The 27,753-nt window shown below is 41.8% G+C and overlaps 1 protein-coding gene and 1 long non-coding RNA gene across 2 annotated transcripts in view; one reads left to right on the top strand and one right to left on the bottom strand.

Annotated features, from left to right (window-relative positions):
* Window positions 1-7,818, top strand: part of LOC131128378 (uncharacterized) — a 10,016-nt gene extending 2,198 nt beyond the window's left edge. Inside the window, exon 3 of the long non-coding RNA XR_009129635.1 lies at window positions 4,254-7,818. This is a non-coding gene — a long non-coding RNA (uncharacterized LOC131128378). The remainder of the gene's footprint in view (window positions 1-4,253) is intronic.
* scarf2 (scavenger receptor class F, member 2) lies at window positions 6,175-27,753 on the bottom strand. The gene is made up of 11 exons (XM_058071164.1): window positions 27,047-27,753; window positions 22,661-22,719; window positions 22,461-22,562; window positions 21,753-22,272; window positions 20,262-20,480; window positions 19,985-20,113; window positions 19,418-19,521; window positions 17,451-17,565; window positions 17,062-17,159; window positions 12,420-12,575; window positions 6,175-10,928 (listed from the first exon to the last, which is right to left on the bottom strand). Exons 1-11 carry the CDS (start codon window positions 27,154-27,156, stop codon window positions 9,703-9,705), a joined length of 2,838 nt encoding a protein of 945 aa, XP_057927147.1. The 5' UTR covers window positions 27,157-27,753; the 3' UTR covers window positions 6,175-9,702.

The raw sequence follows: 27,753 nt of genomic DNA, 5'->3' as shown, positions 1-27,753 counted from the left end.
CATTGTTGCCCGGTCTCGTGAGAGAAACAAGTGAATAGCTATCTGAAAACAAGCCAACAACAACAGGCAAAATGGGGATTTGCAAGCGAATGTACAAAAAATAGCCCAAAACAACAACAACATTGGGGAATTTCAAACTAAAAAAAAAAACCAAGTCCAAAGTCCCTTATAATAAACAAATTTGACAACATTGACCTAGAAGCTTTGTTTATATGTGATGTAACAGGTCAACCAGAAAAGCCAAACCTTTACCCGCACCTAAAACAACATAAGCGCCACCTAGATCTTTGGGAGGCACACTGCGTACAGCCAGTAATCACAGTGGAGAGCATATAATTACAGGGCCAACATGCTGCGGTGTGAAAAAAGGAGAAAACAGATTATTTTAGTAATCTGACTAATTTAGTGCATGGAAACATACAGATTGTTGTGCAGCAGTAGAAAATATGTTCACTTTATCTTCTAAGTATTTCAACTTTTAACATACAAACTGGCAACATGACTTGCAAGTTGAGTTGAGTTGCAAGTCTTATTTAGTAAAAAAAATAAATAAAAAAAAATTAAAATTAAATGACACAGTTTGACGTGGTCTAATGTTTAAAGTGCTCTGAAAAAACATACAGAACATACAGCTGATAGTATAACACTTTTACAGATTAAATTAGACAAATAATTCAAGGAAAATTCATTTTCTCTTGCTTATGCTCACGAGGGTCGCGGGGGAGCTGAAGCCTATCCCAGCTGTCTTTGGGCGAGAGGCGGGGTACACCCTGGACTGGTCCGGAGTACCCGGAGAAAACCCACGCATGCACAGGAAGAACATGAAAACTCCACACAGAGATGTGTGGAATCGAACCCTGGTCTCCTAGCCTTTCACAAATTTTCCAAAAATTTTGTCTTCTTCCTTTAATATTTCATGTCATAATATTACGTTATTCGTGTAAAATGATGACATTCTTGCCCAACTTTTCGTTCTTAACATGCAAAGTCCACACAGAGATGGCCGAGGGTGGGATTGAACTCGGGTCTCCTAGCTGTGAGGTCTGTGCGCTAACCACCCACCACCGTGCAGCCCCTCAAGGAAAATTATAAGCATAAAATAGTGTGTGTGTTTTAAATATATGTTCTGGCCCCCTGGACAATTTTATTAACTCAATGCGGCCCACGGGTCAAAATATTTGCCTACCCCTGACTTATCGTCTTCTTGTAACAATGTCCTAACATCTCTCCTAAAAGATTGCTTCATTCCACGGGACAGTGGACAGTGGTCACTAACAAGTTGTTTGAGGGAACAATTGTTATACAGGACAACTAAAATAACTTTTTTGTGACCTAGACATAAATAGGAAGACTCCACACCTATGCGTCACAACTGAAGTCCAGTTGCGGATAGCTTGCAGATTGTCAAGGACCAACTACACAGAAAGTCCCCTTATAATGGGTTTGTGAGCTAGGGCAAATGTTTAAAAAGGGAGCGCCAAATCTATATGTGAAGGTCCAAACTTGTTTGTGCAGCCACAAATAAATGAAAGTCGTACGCATACCAACTGACAGATGAGACTGGTAATGACATAGTGGCGGATGTGGCAGAGAATTTGGAGAAGAGTGTGAAGGGGGTGATTTGATGGATGTCCACATCAGAGAAGCCGGGTGGGGGTGGGGGTGGGGGTGGGAGGAAGCGAAGAGGAAGAAGGAAAGGGGGGTATATAAAGCAGACACCAAACTGCTGCTCCCCTCCCACTAATCTCTGTCCGGGTAATCAGAACCACATGGCTGGCTATAATGGCCACACTGTTATCCCGTGTAGCGCAGCACACGCGAGCAGGCATGTAAATATACAGCACACGCTTCCTGCCAATGCCTGTGCTTCTTCTGACAGGATCCACACACTGTAAAACTTCACACGTGACCTTAGCATGAGGCCCATCTGCTCCTTTTCTGCATCTGTAAGAGAAGATCTTAAAACATAATAACCTTCAAGTCAAACTGCGTATTTTCCCCGTGACATGTACAGCCCTTGTGATCATTTCCCCCTCCTTTTTCATATCTGGAGCAACGTTCTCTCCCTTTTCCCGGGAAGAAGAAAAGAAAAAAAGTTGGGTCAGGCTGTGGAATTAACGTGAAAGCTGAAACCTCAAGCCACATTAAGTCCTACTTTAGCGCACAGATAGCAGCTGGATGGGTGTGTGCTCACTAGACTAGCATAGGGGGAGCAAAAGACAACAAAAAGTTGATGGTACTAATTACAAATTTTACTGGTCTGTAAGGTTGATAGACCAGCCAGGACACTTATTCTGCGTAGTTACACTGCAGTGTTTGTACCAATATTACTCGCACACTAAAATAACAAGACAATGCTTATTTCAAGACATGCTGTTTTGTTAGTACATGCAGGACATTCATTGGCTAGGCTTCTTTCTTTAGCTTTAGCTTACTGAACTGTTTGCTAACAAAGTTGTAACTCCCTCGGATGTGCAACTATCAGACAGCTACTAGTTCTTGTCTTTTACTGATGGATTTATTACAAAACCAACGTAAGAACTAAAAGGGTACAAAGGATACAAAATACAATCAATTACAGGTCATATAATACAAATATACAATAACTAAGACTAATAACTAATAAGACTAATAAAGCTAATAACTAAACTAAGACACTAACACATATATACTGTACCTTAATGGCTGCACACATGCCTTAGGAGGGAATTATAGACAAGATCTTCAATCCTTTAGCACCTATTAGCCTTTGAGCTCTAATGGCAACAACTGATCTTAATTTCTATTGGTGTAACAATTAAACATGCACATGTGGAAACAACGATTCTACACAAAATTAGTTCCGCCTTATTAACTTGTATACACCTTGGTAGGAACCAAAAATGAAAATAGGGAGGAACTTAAAACTGACAGCATACACTGACTGAGAGGCAGTTACAAAAGTGGTTAGCATGCAGGCTTCACAGCTAATTCCAATTCTATCCTCGGCCATCTCTGTGTGGAGTTTGCACGTTCTCACCGTGCATGCGTGGGTTTTCTCCGGGTACTCCGGTTTCCTCCCGCATTCCAAAAACATGCTAGGTTAATTGGCGACTCCAAATTGTCCATAGGTATGAATGTGAGTGTGAATGGTTATTTGTCTATATGTGCCCTGTGATTGGCTGGCGACCAGTCCAGGGTGTACCCCGCCTCTCGCCCAATGACAGCTGGGATAGACTCCAGCACCACCAGCGACCCTCGTGAGGATAAGCGGTAGAAAATGAATGAATGTTTGCTAACAATTATGCCAAAAACCATGATAGTGAAGCAGCAAAACATGATGTGTTGTGGAGTCTTTTATTTCATATGAATCATATCATTTTCAAAAGAGGACCTATTATGCTTTTTTTCAATTTTTCCCGACCCCTCAACAGAGTTTCAGATAATGAGATTTGCGCATTTGCAAGTGAGTCGTGTCGAGGACAAGTGAGTGTCCTAACTGTGTTTATTTTGTGTAAGTAAATGGTTGTCTATGTAGCATTATACAGTGTGCATACAAATTACATGATCACTGATGTCTGGAGTTGCTAGTAGCCTTTTTTCACCACTAGTCTATGGTATACTGCTCAAGTTGCACTACATCGTTAACTCTGCCGCCTATTTGGGAGGTCGGCCTTTCCAGTGTGGTTTCCCTTCATTTGAGCATCAAGTATAGCTTATTTTAGCTTGGTCGGTGCCACTGTGAGGGAGCTCCGCCTCTATCGTAATGACAGTGTGTAGCAGTAAGTAGATGTGACTGTAAATGTAAATACACACACATGCAGACCCTTTTTAATGCTGGCGTCCCTTCTGGTTGTGCTCCCACCTCAAGCAGTTCTCATTTCCAGTAAATACCAGTTCATATTTACTGACTGCTGAGAAAGGACATTTAATGTGTGAGGAGGGCAGCAATTAGAGCACAGAGATGAAAACAAACCTGGTATTTGATCTAAGGAGGAAATGAAGGCATGGCAGGAAATGACAACACTTTTGTGTTTGAAAGTATGATTGTTCTACTTCATGTAGTGTAAAAATACTTTGGATAACTGTACACATGCTTAACCTCCTAAGACTTGCAGAAGTTTGACTGAAGCCAAGTCCACCATCAACTCAAATGAATATTTTCAACCGCTTTAAAGTGTAACTTGAGCCTACTTTCTTTCTGCTTTGCATTGCAGAAAATATTTATCTTTTTCCCCCTTGCTCATAAATTTCTTTCTTCCTCTCCGTTGCAGGAGGACTGAAATGGCTACCAGATGTGCTTCCAATCGGCTCCGGTTGCTATGGAAACACTGGGACTGGAATAGGTTTTCTGGGTCCTGCAGTAGAGGGTTTTTTTGGCTGACTCATGCGGGCCCCGGTTTTTAAAGCGCGCTGTTTCTATAGGTTTGGCGTGCTCCGTGTCATGTTTGGACTGGCAGACAACATGTCACTGAGCCCCCCCCCCCAGTTCCCACACTCCTATAACTCAGACTTTTTGACCACACTGTGCCTTGTAGCATATAGTCGCTCCTTTGTGTTCTTGTGGGCTTGCATAGCCAAAACAATTACCTAGTGCCAAGTATTCAAAAAAAAGTGACAGACAAGATTGATTTGGAGATAATCAAATTCAGAAGAGACCCAGACAAAGGAAATACTGAAATTGTACTAGATGTATACATTTCACCATGACAGGAATTTCCCTGATTGGATGAAAGCAAAAGTGTTTTAATTCTGTTGAATGTCATGTTCCACCATGTGCAACAATTCATTCAAGCTTGCCGCAGTTTGCTTTGAAGCTGCAAGGGAACGTTTGCAAATGTCTCTTTTGAACTATACTGTGGCTTTGGCTACTAGATTACATCTCAGCTGCTTTTTGGAGCCTGAAACCACAAACATTTGAAGACAGGTCTAAAAGGGGGTGTATTTGGAAGCAGAACCCTTATCGTTAAGACGGATAAAAAAAAATTAAACCATTTGTTTATGGAAAAGGAGAGCTGTTGTCGTATTGTCTATGATATAGACCACTTTTACGCCAATAAAGTGTATTAAAAATTGCATATTAGATTATTTACATTATTTTATGTTCTTTTCGTAGCTTGGAATCAACAAGGATTGTTTTTGACAGGATCTGTACATGAAAGTTTTTAATAACTGGCCATCAGGTGTAGTTTTCCCACTGAGCCGTTCAGTTACAGGTGATTGACAGCTATTTATTTATTTATTTTACCCTATCTTACCTTAACAAATACGGTAACTAACTCTGCCTGGTCAGCCCGGGAAGATGCTACTGCAGATACAACACGACTGAGAGTGTGAGTTGTTGGCACAGTCTGGGATTTTGCCCCAAGGGGGCGCATTCTCAGCATATGCGCAAAGCAACAAATGGCGCAAAGTCAGCCTGAAGCTCTGCAGCTAATTTGAGAATACAATTGCAGAATTCACCTGTTCTCCTGTCAGTGAAATGGTAGTTACTGCTCTCTCTGTTAAAGCAGAGGATGTGGGTTTGATTCCAAATATTGTATTGACTCTGACATAACACATACTTTATAAGAAAACAGATACTGAGTCAGAGCCGCAACGGATTCAGTGTGAGCCCGGGGTTAGAATGCGGGGCACATGGCTATTTATTAGAAGGAGAAGCTGCGTTCGGGTTCATGTCCTGTCTTTTGTTTGTTTACTCCATTCCATTGCCTTTGATGCATTAGGAGTGACAATCTTGCTTAGCTAGCTCTTCCTCCGACACGTCAGTCGTTATGGGGTGTTGTGTGTAGTTTAAAAAAAAAAATGTATTTAATCCAGGGCTGCACAGCGGTCTAGTGGTTAGCGCACATACCTCACAGCTAGGAGACCAGGGTTCAATTCCACCCTCGGCCATCTCTGTGTGGAGTTTGCATGTTCTCCCCGTGCATGCGTGGGTTTTCTCCGGGTACTCCGGTTTCCTCCCACATTCCAAAAACATGCTAGGTTAATTGGCGACTCCAAATTGTCCATAGGTATGAATGTGAGTGTGAATGGTTGTTTGTCTATATATGTGCCCTGTGATTGGCTAGCGACCAGTCCAGGGTGTACCCCGCCTCTGGCCCAAAGACAGCTGGGATAGGCTCCAGCACCCCCGCAACCCTTGTGAGGATAAGCGGTAGAAAATGAATGAATGAATGAATGTATTTTATCCATTTTGGAATAAAGCTGTGACCTAAAAAAATGTAGTAAAGGTGAAGTACTGCGAATACTTTCCGAATGCACCTTGTGCTTTAAAATATTGTTTGTGCTCCTCAGCTTTAGTTGATCTCTGCTGCTAAGGCATCATTGCTTCTGTGGCTATGACCACATATTCAAAAGAGCATTTGTGCATGTAAAAAAAGTGAGTCCAAAACAAAGCTGCATTGCCTCCAAGCTCCAATTACCAATCACGTGACTGTCTCCCCCATGCCCATTCTTCTATGCATCCTCTATCTTTAATGCTGTCACAGTGGTGTCCCTCTAAGGAGGACATGTATGATTGCGTGTGATTAAGTCCCATTACAGACTTTCCACTGTTTCCTTTGTGAAAGGAGCTCTTGTCCCTGATGCAGAATGATCCAAACTAACAGTCCCCTTGTTTTCTCTGTTTCTTTGAAGAGCTTCCTATCGACTCTGGGACCCTGTGGCCCAAAGCCAGAGGAAGGGTCACATATCAAGGACCAAACACAATTGGACGTTTATTGGATTATGAGTCAATATGTACTTTTTCCACTGCACAGATGTTCTAGACTTGCAATAACAACTGTCTCCAAGATGAATATGGGTCAGGCCACACTGATTTACACTCAATAATACTTGGAAGAGCCATACATGGCTGGCGAGCCATAGGTTCCCAACCCCTGCTCTGTAGAGAACTACAATTGGTCTCACAGTAGCAACATTGTATTTCTTTTTTTAATTCCAGGTAATTAAACGAGGAAAACCGACTTAGTGACCATACACAAATATTCTAAAAACAAACCACAAAGGGACACAAAAACACTTTACAGCTGGTAACCATGTTGCAGCATTTTGAGGTCCAAATGCAGGCCCATAAAAAGAAGAGTCATGCTTACACAAAGGTTATGGTTTTATGTATGCCATGGTGTCATCAGTGGTATCATAGTATTGTTCAATCGTTCCTGTAATGAGTAGGGGGGGAGGTAAGGAGGTTACAGTTTTCCTGAAAAAAATGCCTTATAATTACACTCTGCGTCATGCAGTTACATAAACAATAACATCAACAGAGTAGAATTATGAGAACTTTACAGGATGGAATTTTAAAAAAAAAATCCAAAATAAGCAAAATAACACAAAGGGGTATAAAGCCCACACTGACAAAACAATTATCTGAAGTTGAAAATGAAGTAATATTGCAAGACAAAATAACACAATATTACAATAAGTTTGTTTGATTTTTGCAAGAAATATTGTCTCCTTTAAGAAGAAAGTTTTATTTATGATATCTCGAAGAAAACTGTCTCGGTTATAATAAAATATTACGAGAAAAAAACAGACCATTTGCGTCAAAAGCAGGAAGTCCATGGAAACACGGCAAAAAGAGGTGCAGAATCTGGAAGATCTAGAAAGCTTTCTGGGCGGGTTATCTTGTGTAGCTGCCCTATATGAGTCCATAGAGAGTGTTTAATCAAGCGGGAAATGTTAGAAAATGTTAATGCCTGTTTGAGAAAACTGTACATATATTAATTGTAAAAAATAAAGTTGGCAATTTTGCGGACTTCATCTATTGAGGACTATTTTTGGAATGTATCCCTTGCGATAAACGAGGTAACATTGTAATTGTTATTTTTTATTTTTATTCATGTAATTTTGGGGAAAAAAAAATTTAATCTTAAGAGAATAAATGCAAAAGGCTCTTGTTGGAAATTTGGACATTCACTTACTAAATTTACTACAACAAAAAAAAATCAAACTTTTCTCAGAATATTCCTACTTTTTCTTGTAGAATTCCAACTTTATTCATGTAAATTTATAACTTTTTTCTTGATTTGTTTCTTTTCAGTGTGGACCTAATACCCCATTGTAACATACAACATGAAAGCCAGTTCATTGACACACAGACAAAAAAACACAGAGGGTCATATAAGCACAGCTTACAAAGATTGAGTAAAAAGTACACAATGTATACATGTTTTTTTTTAAAGCTGCAAAAGTAACATAAAATGTGTACCTTAAAAAACTGAACTGTTTCCGCTTGAAAAAACATGAATCATTCCAGTTAAAGTACCTGTAACGCCAACTTCGACAAAGTAGCTAACAAACGTTTATTTTTGCTTAAACTGATCCACAGTCGAGGCACACTACAACACGCCACCCGTTAGTAGCAGCTTGTTACTTTGGCATAAAATCATCACGATATGGCCAATACGCTTCATGTTTTTTTTTCCTCATTACAACCTGTAATAAAATAATCTAATCACATTCATTTTTTTTTAGAACAGTCGTTATTAAACTCGCTTCTGTAGACAAAACATTAAACTGAGGTCATGTTTTATTAAATGAAGCTTGCACTAACTTCATATGGCTGTGGTAGGGAAAACGGAGGCTTCAAAAGCATGAACGGAAAAAAAAAAAATATGGAGACCAAGAATATCTTGGGATTCTAGCTTAATATGTTGATTTGTGACCCTGAGAGCAGCGTTGCAGTGATTTGGAGCTTGTCGCATCTTTGGAATTGTAAACTTGACTTATTTTCAGGGCTGCAACAACTGAAACAATATACATTACCAGAAAGTATGCACTCTCTGTGTTTACCGGCCAGGACAGTGTGGACGGCAAACAAGACAGATTTTGTCCAAATATTCATTCATTCATTCATCCATTCATTCATTTTCTTCCGCTTTTTCCTCACGAGGGTCGCGGGGGGTGCTGGAGCCTATCCCAGCTGTCTTCGGGCGAGAGGCGGGGTACACCCTGGACTGGTCGCCAGCCAATCACAGAGCACATATAGACAAACAACCATTCACACTCACATTCATACCTATGGACAATTTGGAGTCGCCAATTAACCTAGCATGTTTTTGGAATGTGGGAGGAAACCGGAGTACCCGGAGAAAACCCACGCATGCACGGGGAGAACATGCAAACTCCACACAGAGATGGCCGAGGGTGGAATTGAACCCTGATCTAGCTGTGAGGTCTGCGCGCTAACCACTAGACCGCCGTGCCGCCTTGTCCAAATATGTCCTCTGTTTTGTTTTGTTACATTGTCTAAAGAAAGTTATGTTGCATGCTATCATAGTACCTCATGATCATTTACTGTAGTTATCTATAAAAGGTATAAAAATTGTATGTGTGCATGCTGGCCCATTAAAATCACAGAAAAACTAGCTTGCAGAGGAATTAGTACCACTGAAGAGTATTCAGGAATGCAGCACTATTGTGTCTGCCGAATGCTGCATCCCATAAAAATGGGAAATTGGATATTTCTGAGTAGAAAAAAAGTGCAAGTGAACACCACTTGAAGTTGCTGTTTCTACTTAGAGCAAATTAAAGATACTTAATTGTGATGCAATGGACTGACACTACTCAGTTCTGTCAAATGCAGGCTCTGCGGTTTGAGACGAATGATGAGACATATGAGTTCCGGATGAATGATGTGCGTCATCGTAGCATACTTAGCTCACCTTCTGAAAAATCCATGTTTTTCTCATTGCGTACAGTCTTTGCCAGTTTATCCACTTACTTGACTATCTGTGGTGGCATGATGGCTGTCTTTGGTTGGGGTGTTTTGATTTCTGGAGTATCCAAAGTAGCCTCCTTGCCTTTCTTCCTCGGTGGCTTTTTAATGGGAGTCTTCTTTGGTGTGGCCTCCACTATCGGGTCCCCGACCCTTGAGCCGTTCAAGTCCTGCTTGTCCGGGCTCTTGGCTTCCGAGGCCACTTGATCAGTGGTGACAGGTGCCACCATCTTCTGGAGGCTGCTGGAGGTTGGTAGTAAGGGTTTAGTAGACCCCTGCTGGTTCAAGCCGGTAGACGGGGTCCTCTTGGCTTTTTGTGGAGGTGTGGGCTTCTCCCGGGATCCCTTGGGTGTTGAGAGTCCATTGGTCTTGGTCAGACCCGTCCCCTCGTTCCTGTTGATGCTTTGGGTTTTCTCCTTGAGTTGAGCAGCCAGGAGAGTGGCGGCCTCAGAGTTCATATGAGGATGGATTACTTTGGGGCTCTTGGGGGGCTCCTTGGGGGTCTCCTTTGCACTGTCAGCGCTCTTCTTCTCAGATGAAGAGCTGTGGAAGTTGCTAATCTTCCTGAGCGCGTTCTGAACCACACCATTAATGTGGTCCATGTGACTGGGACTGCTGTGTTCATCCCCAGACGTCTTGCCTCGCAGAGGTTTGTGCTTTCTGGGGGATGCGTTGCCGTCACCCTCCTGCTTCCTATGCTGATCGCTGCTCTTCTGCTTTACTTTCTGCTGCTCCTCACTCTTGGCTGACACATCACTGGAACTTCTCTTTTTTCCCTTTGGAACAGTGAGTGCTTTCATGCCACCCTGCACTTGATGGTCCGGCTGGGAAGTTCCTGTCGTGCTGCCATGGATCCACGATACCTTTGGCTTGGTTGAGGGGTCTGGTGGTCGTGGTTTGGGCTTACCGGGTGATGGTGGTGGCTTCCCGTTGCGCTTGTACTCTGAGGTAGCTGTCTCCCCATCCTTGGCACTATTCTCCTCCTCTTTGGACTGCTTCGAGAGGCGAGCGATGCGAGCATAGAGGGTTGCCGTTGCAGACTCTGATCCACTGGTAGAGCTTTCACTATCTGAAGACTTCAGCACAGGTTGATCACTGCCTTCAGGTCTGGTAACTCCAGTGTCCTTAAGGGAAGTGTACTCTCCAGCATCTTCATCATTAAGAGCAGCTTCTGCCTTGTCTGTTTCTGGACTGGGGCTGCGCATGTCCTTGCTTTCATTCACAGATTCTGTGGCACATCAACAGGAATTTGCATTATTTATCAAACAAAAGAAAGAGACTGCTTCTAGGAATCATGTTATCTTGTCAGTTTGGTGACTTTTGGTGTCTTCATGCTTTAGTTTTCCTGTATGTTTTCAGTGCTATTCGATTTAAAAATGCCTCTCCCTCGTCTAATAGCATAACCCAATTCCCAAAGATAGGGAATCATGTTATGCTTCAGAATGTCACAGAACATGTTGCCTTATGTAGCCATGTAACCATGACGCTACCACCACCATGCTTGACTGGTGTAGGTATGCTCCAATCAGGGTTGTATTCTGACGATCATCCATGAGTGAAATCGGTGAAACTGATCACATGGATTAATCGTAAATATTTAAATTTATTTTTCATTGTTGGTCGACACCCACAACTAATTCATTCATTCATTCATTCATTTTCTACCGCTTATCCTCACAAGGGTCGCGGGGGTGCTGGAGCCTATCCCAGCTGTCTTTGGGCGTGAGGCGGGGTACACCCTGGACTGGTCGCCAGCCAATCACAGGGCACATATAGACAAACAACCATTCACACTCACATTCATACCTATGGACAATTTGGAGTCGCCAATTAACCTAGCATGTTTTTGGAATGTGGGAGGAAACCCACGCATGCACGGGGAGAACATGCAAACTCCACACAGAGATGGCAAAGGGTGGAATTGAACCCTGGTCTCCTAGCTGTGAGGTCTGCGCGCTAACCACTAGACCGCCGTGCCGCCCACCTGCAACTAATACAAAAATTTTTGACTGGAGTTGGCAAGCTATTGTTGGATTGTCCTGTGAGGTGAAGCCAGAGGTTGTCAGGGAAATCAGTCCTTGTGATCGCGCATCCCTACTGGTAATTATTATTAATACAAATGAATGCATATGCACACAAAAACCCAAATATTAGACTACAAGAAATCAATAATGAGACAAGCGGGAAAGAAATATATTGTTAATTAAATGGCAGTGATGTCACGACATCTCCGCATTGCTCCAATATCGTCCCTTCCAGACCACTAGGGTCATATTTGTCTGTTGTCTGGGGGATTGCAATATTAAAAAAATATAAATTTTGCAGTGATGGAAAAAATTAGAAAATCTGTGCACACTAAATTCCACAAATCCAGCACTTCCTGAAAAAAAACAAAAAATGGAAATTGTTTCCTCTGCCAAACATCAGCGAGTTCACAGTTTGGATTTTAGCCACATGCTGACTTGGCCATACTGTTTCCTGTTTAGACTCCTCTTGCTCTCAAAGCAAGACCCAGATGGCACATGATGAGAAGCAAGTCTCCCCACAATGACATTTGCAGAAGTGTGTGAGTCATTGCATTGGAGATCTTCACAAAACGTGTGTGTCAGCAACATGTGTGTGAGCGGAGAGGCCTCTCATGCCAACAACAAATTACGGATCCCTATGTGTATGTTACTCCAGATAACTTAAGTGTTTATTTATTCACACAATGACTCACCTTCATGTGGAACACAGTAAACTGGGCCCTCGTCGTTGCTCTCAAAGGAGGAGAAGGACTCCTGAGAGGACCAGGAGGAAGGGGAGGGCTGCTCGGCCGCAGAGGGGGGCTCAATGAAGCTGCAGTTGAAGTTGTGCTCAGGGTCGTGGTGGGCTACTGAGAACACAAAACAAACGCAGAAGCCCCGAGGTCAGCAAGAGGGTACTGTACCGTGTTACAAGAACAACAGTCTGCTCTCTTGTATTGCTTTGGAGTTAACGAAAGTCCCACATTAAAAGCCAGTGTGATTTCCAACATTTGGTCTTTTCACATTGATTGATGCCACATGCAAATGATTTCCTTACAGACTATAAGTCATATTGATATTTTGTCGACAGACCATTAGACATTAAATTAACTGCCAACAAAACATAACTAAGCCAACTCTTTGTTGCACTTACACATCTTCCAAATTGTAGTAGACGGCTCCTTTGAACAATTGTAGAACCAAAGTGAAAATATGATGCACATATGTCATTTCTATTCAGAACCAGAAAAAAGAGGCAAATATGTTTGACATCAACAACGCAACCACCATGGATTGAATTTATTTAAAAAAAGAAGAAGAATCTGCCTTTTCCCATGATCGTTAAGTACCTGGAAATAATGAAAGCATGCAAACAGCTGCGACTTCACCGTGTGTGTCTGACAGTGCAGTTGAACCACAACACTTTTTCTTTGGCTTTTTGTGTATTTTCTGCTGCAAAGAAGTAGCACTTCCAAAAAGTTTTACACTTTAATGACAGTTAAAAACGTCAATCACCTGCTTAATATGAAAAAACCTTTAAGGTTTCAAAAGCTAAAAAAAAAAAACACTTTTAAACAATATAATATATAGATGAAAGCTTTTGGTCACATGATCATTGTCCACAAAATACGTGAAAATGGAAGAAAATATAGTTGGTTCATTGCTGTACCCCAATTTTTTTTATTTTAAAAAATTAAAAAAAAAAGTTTTTCATTTTTTTACATTTTTTTACATTTAAAAAAAAATATATGGTCAAAAAACAGGAACTGACTCCTCAGCCATAATAATCACAATACAATAAATAAATACCAATATCTTTATTTTAACATGAATAAGCTATGTTAAATGTGCCTTTGCTCATAGCCCTCTGTTGTGTTTGCATTGTAAGGATGGGAACTAATGGGAACAAATGTGTGATATTTCTTGCTCAGGGTCCTCTTTGTATAGCCAAGGAATGTTAAGCAGCCAATCTATGCAAGGAGTGCATTTGTGTTCGTCAACAAGACAACACATGGACAATTTGCAGCATGATGAACAACTGATGCCTTTCAAATAAAGCCCATTGCTCCCCCAACCCTCCAAACCTGAACCCTAGAACCCCAGACTTGTGGCTTGTTCTGCAGACTGGACGCCGCTGGGAGGGCATGTCTGAGACACTCCACAGCTGCGTAGTGGGGGTGGTGGGGTGTCATTTTTACAGACCTGGTGCAACAGTACTCTAAAGCTAGTTTAAAGGATTTGTCCAGGGCTTAGAATGGTAATACGGCACGATGAATCACCTTGTGTACGAACGGTACTCTATAAATAAACTTGTCTATATATTTTTTTGCATTGCTGGAACAACAAAGTCCAAGAGGGCTGCTTGACTGGATGACAAACCCAAGTATCTTTTTTGAGGACAAAAAAAAAAGTTTTGTCTCCTTTTATTAGCAATTTAATTTCTTGAATGCTGCTACAAATGCTACAACATCTGCAATTCTGGTCAAGTGTCCTGGGATTAATCCAGCTGCAAAGAAAAAAAAGGCGGGCGGTGCTACACTTAGCACTCATCCGTCAGGAAACATTTGGATGCAAAAGGACACAAGGAATGCTGGACAGACGTGAAAATGAAGGGTGTGGGGTAAATATGCTTCCAGTGGAATGCCAAAATGCAACATATCTTTAGTGGTGCCAAAAGGGGGAGGGGGGGGGGGGGGGGTAGGTGACATTGTGCTACGTTGGCTAGTCAGTTAACGTCTGGCTCCTTCCTCGCTTCTTCTCCTTGTTCCATTTTCATTTAATGTATCCACATCTGTTGCCACTGGCCCTGGTGGGGATAAATCACAGTTCTGACACGGGCTGGGGTAAATTTGACCACTTCCTGTTTCCAGCCCCGTTGGGCCCCCTCTGGAATGTGTGTGTGTGTGTGTGTGTGTGCAGGACTGCGTAGCCTCAGTGGAGAGTTTCTAACTGTTGGCAGACCTTGCTTATGTGGCAAAAAAAATTGTCTGGAACAAACCAGGAAGTAGAATAAATTATTTTCTAAAAGTTACATAGATAATCTTGTTTGCATTTTAAATCATTTATGCTGATGTCTTGGATGTAAAAGTGCAAACATTCTTCTTTAATTGCACTATAAACAGCACATATGTGCAAAACAAAGAGCAACTTTTCTGGACTTATATGGTAAAGACATGTGTTTCTAAAAACAAGTATTTTGATATCCAACATTGTGATGCCAAAGACATCCCTGTCTGAGTATAGAACAAGGTCAGAATGGAGTCACGCTCTAGCTTAAATAATCAGGATAACGAAGGAAGCACATGCTGCTCAGACGTGGAGAAGAAACCAGGTCATTGTGTTTTAACTCTCTCATCACAGCATCAAAAGTAGGACACAGTCTGGGCTGACTGAGTCGCTAGTTTCTGATGAAAGCAGCAGTTCCAATGTTCTTTCATAGTATTTGCATTTATTTAGCAAAACATTGATATTGGTACAGAAAGGCCAAGGCAAATACAGTGGAAAAGTTTTATGCCAGGAAGTTAACCAATAGCTATGGGCCGGATACTCGTATATGGATAATGCCTTTTTGCCAGATACGAGTATATTACTGAATGCGGTGCTTTTGAGAAAAATACATCATGCATGATGTTTCACAAGGCCGATTTGTGAGGTATGATTTTTTTCTAGTAGGCATTTTTGTGATGCAAATATATTACACTTTTGAATGCACATTGTTTTGAGAAGCCGAACTCTTTACTTCACTATCCCCAGCAACTAGCCTGAACTACTTTCCTCAGCACCAGAATTCAACCAAAACTTGGCTCACACAAAGTGGGGAGTGAGATGTTGTTGACAGACTTCACTGCTTATGGGGGTGTCACACAACTTCATGGCAAAAAATATGAACTATCCTTTTAATAGTGGTTACCTTCTTTTTACCTTTGTGTGGCAGTTATATGTGTTAAAATTATCATTATTTCCAGTGTGGGGAAGATCCAAATGAATATGCTGACTGTCAATAGAAACATTGAGGTAGAAATGTATGCATATTATTGGGTTGCATGGGTTGTCTCATTCCAAGAACATGCATGCTAGGTTAATTGGTGACTCCAAATTGTCCATAGGTATGAATGTGAGTGTGAATGGTTGTTTGTCTAGCTGGCGACCAGTCCAGGGTGTACCCCACTTCTTGCCCGAAGACAGCTGGGATAGGCTCCAGCACACCCGCGACACTCATGAGGATAAGCGGTATAGGAAATGGACGGATTTGTCATGATACAGCTACCACTTAAAATGGCACAATGAAAGTAAGTGTCAATTCAATGCTAAAGTGAAGAGTTGAACACATCAGCATCTTTGGAAATCCTGGAATTGACAAAACTGAGGTCAGAGACAGATCGCGGACCACGAGGCCTCCACATGGACCCTGCAGCCTTCACCAAAACACTGCAGCCTTTGATGGCACGTCTCTCAGCACCCCACCAAGCCCCCCCCCCCCCCCCCCCCAACCCCCACGACAACCACTAGCCTTCTCTTAATAACACGCTCTTTACTTCAGCCCAAGAAAACCTTTACTTGCTGAAGACCAGGACGGATGCGAGTAAAGAGGAAAAAAAACGCAGCATTGGGCCTGGAATAACATGAACACAGGGGCATTTGAGGGTGCCAAGAACAATAAGAGTCTCTAAATGTGGTACATTCTTTTTAAACAAAAACCCCGCAATTGTGTGGCAGTCACCACTTCCACCCTCCTCAATCATCATCACCTAAGATGCAAATTAAAGTAGCAACACGGGAAAATGTTATCCTCTGGGTTGCGATGAAGACATTTTACTCTTTCTTGTGCAAGGAACCATATATGGTAATATGTGGTTGTGATTTTTGTTTTTAAATGGCTGTTCAATCCATAGTACTGCCTACACTTGGCAATTGCAGTAGAACCTCTATGATTTAACACATGCTGGTTGTCAACTTTACATTTTAAAACTTTAAAAGTTTTGTGACTTGAGAGCTGTATTTTCTCCCGAGATATGCTAATTCTGAATTGTACTACCTCAAGGGTTTTCAACACTGTACAGTGACTGCCCGCATATTTGCAATTCAGCATTCAAATTTGCAGATTTTATGGGTTGTACCAACTACTAGCAGTTTTTGGACATTTGCTGGTGGCCTATGAAAATCATCTATTGTATTTCAATCAGTGGCCTCAGACGAAAGACAATAAGCAATACATCGCTTCTAACTCTCATGCGGGTCTTCAGTTTCTAAACAAAAGCTGCAAAAGATGTTATTTTTCTCTCACACAGGCAGAGAACGTCTGGTGGCTTTATGTGGGATATGAGTAAGAGAGACAGAGAGCGTTTTGGGGCTTACCGACAACTTTTGGCAGTTTCTGTCTCCTCAGTGGAATACGGGGAAGTTTAGTGCTGATTCGGCTAAATCGTCCGCACAGGATGCGCTTGGCTTTTTTGCTGTTGGAAGAACAGTCTGGGTTAGAACTGAGGTAGGATGACAGCATGGAAATCCAAATGAATCATTTAAAAGAGGCATTATTAGACTTGGCTTTGTGCGGAGTCCTGGTGGGCTGCTTTTACATCGGTCCCCACGCTCTCATATCTACATATAAAACACTTTACATACAGTTATTCCCTAATAAACTGCTGCCTATAAGAATCAAATACGACCTCACATACTGTATATTTAACTTTTGTGCTGCTTCCAGACTTCCCATCATGCACCATCATGACCTATTTCTCACTCACTTGTGGTCATCCTTGTGTCGACAGAGGCAGCAGCAGCACAGCAGTGAAAGCAGGACGATCAGCAAAAAGGAGACCAGGGTTCCTGCCGCAATCACGCCCATCCGTTGGTTAGGCTCTGGGGAAAAAAAGAGAAGCAGGGAATTTTGGATTATTTTGTAGTCTTTGTATTTGTTTTTTATATATCACTGATTCATAAACAAAAACAAATACTGGCTAATTGTGTCTAGAACAGTGATTGGTACAGTGAAAGTCATACACATAAGTCTCAACGTGCCTCACAGATGGTGTGTTCAAGGACCGCCAAACAAAGTGGCCGCAACGCCCAAGACGCATTATTATTAATGAAAGCATAAATTTACATCATCAAACGTACTTATTTGCTCATCTAACACACATAAACAATGAACAACTTCATGCTGTCACCTTTCTTCTGCACTGTACGACTGACAGTACTTGCTGTGCCTGTTCATGTGAGGTGTTCAAGTGCATTACGTAAATCTCAGTGGCAGGTAGCTAGAGTTCACTGTTAGCTGAGAGTGAGAGTGGCTGACAACAGCTCCTGGGTGAATGTTCGCTGCATATGTCATCTGTACTTGTTAATAAAGCGATTGAAGTGCAGGTGGGGCGGCACGGCGGTCGACTCACAGCTAGGAGGACCAGGGTTCGATTCCACCCTCGGCCAGCTCTGTGTGGAGTTTGCATGTACTCCCCGTGCATGTGTGGGTTTTCTACGGGTACTCCGGTTTCCTCCCACATTCCAAAAACATGCTAGGTTAATTGGCGACTCCAAATTGTCCATAGGTATGAATGTGAGTGTGAATGGTTGTTTGTCTATATGTGCCTTGTGATTGGCTGGCGACCAGTCCAGGGTGTACCCCGCCTCTCGCCCGAAGACAGGTGGGATAGGCTCCAAACCCCCCCCCCCCACCCGCGACCATTGTGAGGAAAAAGCGGTAGAAAATGAATGAATGAATGAAGGAAGTGCAGGTGTCAGTAACACCATAAAATCTACAAGGAGGTACGCTGTCCATGCTAACATGTAAGTTTATCACATCTTATTTATGTCTAGGGTTTCTTTTTTTCTATTATTATATCTACCATATTAGGTAATACAAGTGTAGATGACTATAGGGGTGTTATTTCATGTCTACAGGGCTCTATGATGGTAAAAACAGTATTTAGAAGGTCATGGACTGGTTTTCTATGCCCTAAATGCAAAACTATAACATGTATTAATAATGAATCCTACTTTGGGGAAATTCACTGTGGTCAGGTCTGTAAGCAATTAACCGCAATAAATGAGGGACAACTGTAAACAACAAAAGTGAGTGGTGACATGTGGAGAAAAATGCATCTCATTGGCAAGTTGTTCCATATTGTGGCTTTTGGGGGTAACTCAGGCTATTGCTTAGGTTTTTACGCTGTCACATAAAGCAAAGATAAATTGTTGTGGTATGTGCTTACTGGTGGATTGGGGGATAAAAGACAATAAAAAACAGGAAGAGGGAGGAAAAGGTCTTACTTGATCAGCGCTAGTCAATTCCTGCTATGGCACTCAAGCCTTATTCAACAATATCCTCCCCACCTGCTTCAATCATGTCTAATAATGAAATCGTCAACTCATCGTTCTCCCTTCCCTTTTTCTCCACCTCCTTTCTATCTCTCCGACTGGCTGGGTGGGAGCCAAAAACCGCAAGCGCACCGGGACATCAGTCTGGAAAAGCTATCAAGGCTATGTAAACTCTCCCACTACACACACACACACACACACACATACACAAGGCCAGGGAAGATGTTTGTCGGTACTGCGTGTACAGCCAACTATTCGTCACTTACGATCCAGTCAGATCTAGGAGCTTATGGCTTTTTTGGACATCAGAAGAAAATGTGTTTTTGGTCTCAAGAAGGGTGCTTTATTTTGAAGAACATGTGTGACGCTCTTTTGAGGACAAAAAAACGTTACTTACGAAGATAGCAGGCACCAGAAACGGGGTCGCAGTTCTTGTCATGGCAAGAGCAAGTTTGGTTGCAGTTCACTCCATATTGTCCAGGTTGACAGGACATATTGCAGCTAGATGAGAAGACATGACATTTGTTAGATATTGGTTAATAATCTAATTATATATATATATATATGGTTAATAATAATAAATAATATATGCAGTTTACTGTTGATTAAACATGCCTTGAAGTAACTCAGGCAAAATTGAGTGCACTACTCAGGTGCAACCAGCAGGGGCACTGTTGATTCAATGAGTTTGCTGTCTGACGAAGCATACAGTGTCATCTATTGTTTGGTTATACAGCATTTGAGGAAGTAAACACATCAGTGTGGAAATGTTATCATCTAACACTAATACACAACGATATTTAACAACCTACAATCATTTCATTAACTGATAATGTTACTTTTTACTGTAGGCGATCAAGGACAAGTAATCGAATGTCCACCTCTATGTTGCTAACTATACACAAGTTGGTTATTCATTTCCAACACTATTTTTCTGATTACAGATGATGGTTTTATGACTTACTAGGTTCCATAAAAACCCTGGTCACACAGGCACTCTCCGGTGACAACATGACAATTGCCGTTGAAACAGTGGCTGCAGTTGTTTTCACAATTTTCGCCGTATGTGCCGTTGGGGCAACGCACCTCACACCTATCACATAAAAGAAGCATGCAGTAGTGGTGGTGATTATGGTGTGAGTCAGAGGCATTGGGACAATGTGGAGCTACTACTTAAAGTCGTGGCCATTATTTGTTTGAATGACAGGGCAGTGTGAAAGGACTACAGGACGTGTTCTCACCTGTCCCCAATCCAGCCAGGGTTACAATGTGTGCATTTGCCCTGAATGGGGTCACAGTGGTGGCCGTCCTTGCAGGTGGGACACACCTCCTGACAGTTTTCGCCAAAGAAGCCTTTGGAGCAGAGCTGATCGCACCGTGTCCCGTTCCAGCCTCTGTCGCACGTGCCGCATCGTCCCTCCGTCACTTTACACGGCTGCTGACCTTTGCAGTGGCCACACCTGAGGAACGTGGTTCACATTTAGCACTCCTCTGTGCTACAACGATGCAAAGGCTTGATTTAAAGCTTTGTTGCCCTGATGATCATTTAATGGTGCGAATAAGATTGAATTTTAACTTTATCCTTTACGGTTTATAGCATTCGAATTGTGTGCGGTCAATGAAAGGTAAATCACTTAACGTACGGCAAATGGCTTTCACATCTTGGCTAATGTGAACACCAATTCCTAAATCTCACTTTACCGCTGCCTCATTAAGTCTATTTTAAGGGTTATCAACTGCAGCATATATATCACATCTTATTGAAACTATAAAACAGCTACCAATCATGCAGCACATATAGTAATTGAAAATTTACCATCTGTTTGCTGCACTTGATTTGGTATCATGGCTGTACTTTACTGTAGGGCTACTTTATTTGAATATGTTCATTTCATTCAAGTCTGCTTTTATGTTGTGCATGTCTGATAAAGCAAGAGTCTCAAACACGCGGCCCGCCGGCCAAATTTGAGGCCCCCGCCTTGATATGAAAGTTTAATGTTAGTGCGGCCCGCACAAGTTGATATGGATGCTGTATGGTATCATGTACCCAGAAAAAATTATTACGTTTGATTAATGTTCATGTTAAAGGTTAAATAACTGTTAATAGTTATCCTCCCTATCCGTGTGGAAGTGGTAAGTTTTTGGCTATTTAAGTTTAAAGGAAATAAATTGAAGGCTACCGTTTAGGTTGCTAGCTCTCTAGTTTGCGAGTTAGCAGGTGTCTCGAGACCCTGCAGTTGCGCAATATGTTGTAAATAAAAAGAGTATAAATGTAACTATAGTCATGTTTTGTCATGTCTACAGGGCTCTAATAATGCTTTGTTAATTTTAATCTGAAAAAAATAATTGGTCTACCCACCAACTATATGTGGTTTCTTAAGTTTTTATTATTTGCCGTTTCACTGTTATTATTATATTTACTTATTTATTACTGATTGATTGATTTTCTTTATTCTTGATTTGTTCATTTATTTTTCATCTTATTTTGTGTAGAAAAATAAAATGTAAGATATTTGAGAACAGTGGAATGTTTTATCAGAGCTTTTCTTGTAGAAAATCGAAACCAAAGCAAAGTTTATTCATTTTTCTGTTTTTAATAAATGAGTTTTTTTTTTTTTGAAAACCTGATGCGGCCCAGTCTCGCCCAGACCCTAGCTCCAGTGGCCCCCAAGTAAATTGAGTTTGAGACCCCTGCCCTAAAGAAAAACAACAAATGAACTATTATTTCTTACTTGTTCCTGCAGTTTTGCCCGTAGAAGCCAGCAGGACATGGCTCCCTGCAAAACTTCCCACGGTACCCTGGTGTGCAGGTACACGAGCCATCCACCTGATTACACTTTCCGTGGACGCACTGGCAATACCGCTCACACCTCGGCCCCCACATCCTCTCCCGGCACTGGCAACGCTGTGTAAACTGGTCACATGGCGAGTTGTTGCAGTTGCACTGAATGGCGCAGTTCCGCCCTGTCCAGCCAGGGCTGCACAGGCAGCGCCCCGTCATCGGGTCGCACAGCGAGTTGACGCTGCAGTAGCAGTTGTTATTGCACTGAGGGCCCCAGACGCCTGGGTGACAAGTACAGAGGCCCGTGTCCTGGTCACATTTGCCCTTTTGGCACATGCACGCATTCTCGCAGTTGGGCCCCCAGCGGTTGTGGTTGCAGGTGCACTTGCCAGTCAAATCATCACACTGGCCATTGGGGTAACAGTTACATTTACCTTTGCAGTCTGGGCCCCAAAACTGGGCCGGACACTCTGTTTAGAGACAATGCAGAAATATCAATGAAAATCCAGCACATGTGTGTCCATAGTGTGCAAAAGCCCAAGGTCACTAAGTATATTTTAGTTATCATTTACTTCTTTAAAATGTACGCCTCATGCAACCAACATACAGAGGAACCTCTAATCTCTAATATTTTAAAATGCTTGCAAAGATCACTCACTTGTGTCGCAGCTCGCTCCAAAGTATCCATGGCGGCAGCGGCATTCGTTAGGCCTGACGCACACCTCATTTTCCTTGCAGGTGAAGTTACCCTCGCAAAGAGCTTGAAGGAGGGAAAACAAGAACATGTTTTTAACAGTGCTTGTTATGTTACTGTATATTCAATATGTATAAGTGGATTGAGCTACATCGGGTACATACGTGTGAGGCATTCATCTCCTAGCTGAGCCCATCCACTGCAGCACACCAGCTTTGAAGAGCTGGAAAAGAATTCCCAAAGTATAAATAATAGGCAGAGAGGGGGTTGAGGCACCTGACATATCAAAGCTGCTGCATCCACGCCCCAACTCAATGTGGCTTTTTTTGGGTCACATCTGGGAGATTAAACACGGCAAAGTATCATCACTACCATGCAAATACTGAGCACATGGTAGTGCAATTATGGGAAGCATGTGTCTCCACCAGTACAGTCCAGTACAACCATCGCTATCAGCCTCTTTTGCCTTTTTGGGCTTTTTGGGAAGGAAAACAATGGAGGAGTCCAAATATTCTGAGACGCTGCCAAGTTTTTTTGGGGTCAGTTAGGAAAGGATAAATTCGTCTGCTCTTCCTCCCACGCCTGTGACCTTTACTGGGACCCTGCAACACATCAGCTGGTCTCATAATGTTGAAGATGGCGGCCTGCTCATAAGGAGCAATGCTGTTTTTTTTATTCTGACAAATAGGCGTGTGGTAAACGTCAACCCTCACATGCTTGCAGGAGTTTTTTTTTTTTTATTTATTATGTGTTTACTACTTTATGTATAAACTACGAAGCTGGGTTTAACTATTTGTGCAACAGAGCTGCTCCAAACTCCAGTGGCATTGGCTCTTACTGAACTTTCAACATGGAGCCAATCTGTGTCAGCACTCAGAGAAAAATTACATTGGTGGAATTAGTTTGGGGTTCACAAGCAGAAAAATAGAACTTGTGACTGAATGTTCCAAAAGACCGCAAGTATTTAAAAAAAAAATTCAATATTTTTCTATGGTTTTTACACCACTAAAAATAGTTTTTACATCTGTCAAGCACAAAACCACTAGGGCAAGATAGAGTCATTGTTTTAATTGTGATTTTGTGGTTTATTTTGCAGGATTATTAAAAAAGTTCCACCAAGTTCCATGAAACTTTGTAGATGGGGAACACATAGTCAGAGCGAGAATGTATTAAACTTGAATGAAAGCTCAAAGGAAGGTATAGGGATACAAATTTTCAATTTTCACCATTATAGTCCACTATATTTGGGCCAAACAAAAGAAGCAGAGCAGCTGAAGTGGAACTTCATGACCTTGCTTCATAATTATTCAATCAAAAAAGCCAGAGAGAAACATGTTTAACATTGTTTGGCCTTGGTGGAGGTCTGCACACTCCTAAGTGATATTCGAGGCCTCCGTTTGACTTCATAGTCTGTGCTGTTAACTAATTTTTAGGGCCAAGACATTATTCATCAGGTATAATCACCCTTATGAGGGTTTTCCCATACTCAAAAACTCCCCAAATTTGTGTGTGTAGGACTTTACGTAATTTAGGGGTTCTGAACACCACACACCATAATTGTCTCACTAGCTCCCTCCAGAAAGTGTCAAAATTGTGTATGCCTGAAATCAAACAGAAAATCAGCCATTGTGGTTTGAAGTTACCATTTGCGGGGGGATTACGGACATTTCCAGATATTGCATTCATAGTAATTAAGGTCTGTGACATATTTCCTGGACAAATGACATTTTGATCGACACAACATACTACCCACATAAACAAATGAAACTAATGTTATCATGTATTACTACACATGATACCCAATATGACACAAAAACAAATGTGTATGTTCAGTCATCATTCATTTTCTTCATTTTCTACCGCTTATCCTCACGAGGGTTGCGGGGGTGCTGGAGCCTATCCCAGCTGTCTTCGGGTGAGAGGCGGGGTACACCCTGGACTGGTGGCCAGCCAATCACAGGGCACATATAGACAAACAACCATTCACACTCACATTCATACCTATGGACAATTTGGAGTCGCCAATTAACTTAGCATGTTTTTGGAATGTGGGAGGAAACCGGAGTACCCGGAGAAAACCCACGCATGCACGAGGAGAACATGCAAACTCCACACAAAGATGGCTGAGAGTGGAATTGAACTCGGGTCTCCTAGCTGTGAGGCCTGCGCGCTAACCACTCGTTCGCCGTGCAGACTGTCATAATAATATGAAGACATATTGTATGCTGTGGATGAAGATAGAGCATATGTGGGAAGATAATTTGTCATAAATACCCGTATCCGTGCGGACATAGCCTTAGAGGCTCTTTCACTGATTCAAAAACAAACTTTACTTTTCCTGTATGCATGTTTCACTCCTCACTAGACTCCGGTCTGAGAATACAGTGAACAGCGAAGGCATCACTTTGTTGACTTTGTAACACAGAGACGTGGACTGGAAATGCTGACAAGTTATGATAAACGCTTAACTGCTTCCTTCTATTCATTTGACTGAGGTTAGAAGTAAATAAAAGGCTCATACAGTAAAGCATGCAATGGGGAAAAATACATTAGAGTAGCTTGCAATGGACAGGCATTGTTGGATATAAAACGAAAAGATAAGAATGAGAAGATGAGAAACAAAACTAAAAACTGTCCTAAAATATAAAGCACCCCCAAATAGTGATTATTAAAATCCTGTATGTGGCCCACAAAACAAGCTTTGGACGAACCAAAATAAATACACAATTGAGCAGCAGCTTTGCATTTGACTTACGGTTGATGTTTTACAACTATTTTAAGTTACTGATGTCCTTAAGTACACAAAAAAACAAAAACAAACATTTTATGTTGTATGTTAGGTAATAGGTTTAACCACAATAAAAGCACATATGTGACCAGTTTTAAAGCTTTAAGTAAATCTAGTTGGAGGTTAACTCATTTTGAGATATGGATATTGAAAATACCATTCATGTGCCATCAGGGCCAGCAAAAACCTCTCTGCTGGCCTACACTGTAGAAGCATTGATGTACATTTGCAACTAAAGTTCTAGAATTTCTTCCAAGAAATTGTATTAATTTTTTCCCGACAGGCTACTATCCTCAACTGTATGTGTAGCTGCAGCTTCTATGTGGTGCCATGACAATTAAATCTACTCAGGGCCTTCAGAATGAGGAGTGCTGGCCCATATGACATATTACAATGAGGTTGGTTCTTTAACCGATCTTTCACCAATAAGATTCCTGACCTGACCATTGAACAATTTCCTATGCTCTGATTGGTTGATCAGGGCAAAATTGTTCAACAAACCGAGTTATGACAGGGAGGGGGACTAACAGCTCTCTCGAGTAGATGTATTTTATTTAACGGTTTTACATTTTTGTCATGTTATTAGATCCATACTTATTCTGAATGGCTCCAGATGATGTTTTAGTATCGCGGTTTGACGTTGTCTGAGCCTTTTATCATCGTTACAGTGACCGAGCGCCAAATTTACAGGCGCCAGCAATCACAGGTGGAAGTTAGTTTGTATCGCTTGAAGTTGCCAGGAGAAATGTAACTCAGATGTATAAGCAGCAATGTATTGAATGATAGTATAAGGCTTAACTGGGTTTCTTGCTTTAGTAATGATGTTATTGCAGAAACCTGGCAATTCTGTATGCTGTCAGAGTTCAGGATTTCCAACGGTCTTTGAACATGGCCAGCTTAGTCCTGTGTGTGTGAGGTGGATGGCAGCTCGTTTTTTCTGTTTTTTTCTCGGTTATGGAGTGATTGCAACAACAGTACCCAGTTTTGCTTCAATAAAGAGATTGGCCGATCCAGGCAGACATTTTAGCATTTTAGTATTCATCCGCAATATGCAAAATGCCTCTCTCTGTATTGCCAGGCCATTTTATACTGGGCTATTATATGTTAGTAGCCACAATAAATGAGGGACGACTGCAAATAAATACGCCTATACTCCTATAATAGAATGCTTGGGCATCTCTGTGTGGAGTTTGCATGTTCTCCGTGTGTGTGGGTCTTCTCCGTGTGCTCTGGTTTCCTCCCACATTCCAAAAACATGCATGATAGGTTAATTGTCGACTCTAAATAGTTCATAGTGTGAATGGTTGTTTGTCTATACGTGCCCTGCCATTGACTTATGACCAGTTCTGGGTGTACCCTGCCTCTTGCCCAAAGTCAGCTGGGATAGGCTCCAGCATACCCGCCTGCAAACCTAGCATAGGAAATGGATGGAATTAAAGGCAGTGCCCCTAGTGGTGTAAAGCTAACACTGCGCCATACAGATGTACACAGCTGTACCTCTTGACCTGTGGACTCCTATTTTAACTATAAATCGTAAAAATATGATCAATAATTGTGCTATTGGCACATTCTGTTTGACCATTCCATGTGGAAACAGGTAATTTGGATCCCAAAGCAGGAACCTAATACTTCAAGTATTTTGTAGTTCACTTTATAGGTACAATAAGAAACTCAGAGTGGGTTTGAAAATGCTGTAAAGAAATGTCACAACTAAAGAGTCTCTGTTAAAAAACATTAAAATAACACATTTGTTTATGCTTACCCCCCTGCTCTGCAAACATTTCTGCCTTTCAGGCTCAATTCCTGGCTCGCACCGAAGCAAAAAAGGAGACAAATCACCACCACCAAAGCGAAAATGTTCTTCACTTCCATTGTACAAGCAGCAGCATCCTTCTAGACGCCGTTATTATTCCACATGTCCAAGTTGAGCACCTTGGTTTTGCGCACTTAATCCAAATGTGTGTCCGGATAACTTTAAAAACAGCCCTACGCCATCCACTAACATTCCAACCCGAAAGAAACTGAAGAAAGACTGTTTTCCCGCAGACTGTACCGTTACTTCCATGAAATGTTCAAAAAGAGAACATCGTGCAACACTGATGGATCCCGATTCATTTTGGGTGAGGAAATATGTAACAAAAACATATAATTTCCTTATGATTAATTGGGGCTAAAAGTTAAAAGTACAAGATCCCGCGTTGGTTGTCCCTCTCTGAGGAGAACTACTTCACTTTTGTCCTCTCGCGCTCTCAGGAGTGGCAGGAGGGAAATTCCTGATTTGTTACTCCGTCTTTGGCTGTGTGCGCCATGCGTGCGCCACTAGATTTACATAGTGTGCGCCACAGGGTCTGCCCTCCAACTTTTGGACGAAAACAGTAACCAATCATATGACCCTGTAATTTAAAGAAGGATATACTCTGTGGCGGGATATAATTAAATATAAATTTCAATATATGACCTATTAAATTC

Source organism: Doryrhamphus excisus, chromosome 4 (assembly GCF_030265055.1).
Source record: "Doryrhamphus excisus isolate RoL2022-K1 chromosome 4, RoL_Dexc_1.0, whole genome shotgun sequence".
NCBI classification, from domain to species: domain Eukaryota; kingdom Metazoa; phylum Chordata; class Actinopteri; order Syngnathiformes; family Syngnathidae; genus Doryrhamphus; species Doryrhamphus excisus.
This window is presented reverse-complemented; position numbering and strand designations above follow the sequence as displayed.

Coding starts and splice junctions, on each gene's coding strand:
- scarf2 (XM_058071164.1), bottom strand. CDS start 27,156: ATGGAAGTGAAGAACATTTTCGCTTTGGTGGTGGTGATTTGTCTCCTT. Junction 22,720..27,046: donor AATGTTTGCAGAGCAGGGGG/GTAAGCATAAAC, acceptor ATTCTTTTCCAG/CTCTTCAAAGCTGGTGTGCT. Junction 10,929..12,419: donor TTACTGTGTTCCACATGAAG/GTGAGTCATTGT, acceptor GATGTGCCACAG/AATCTGTGAATGAAAGCAAG.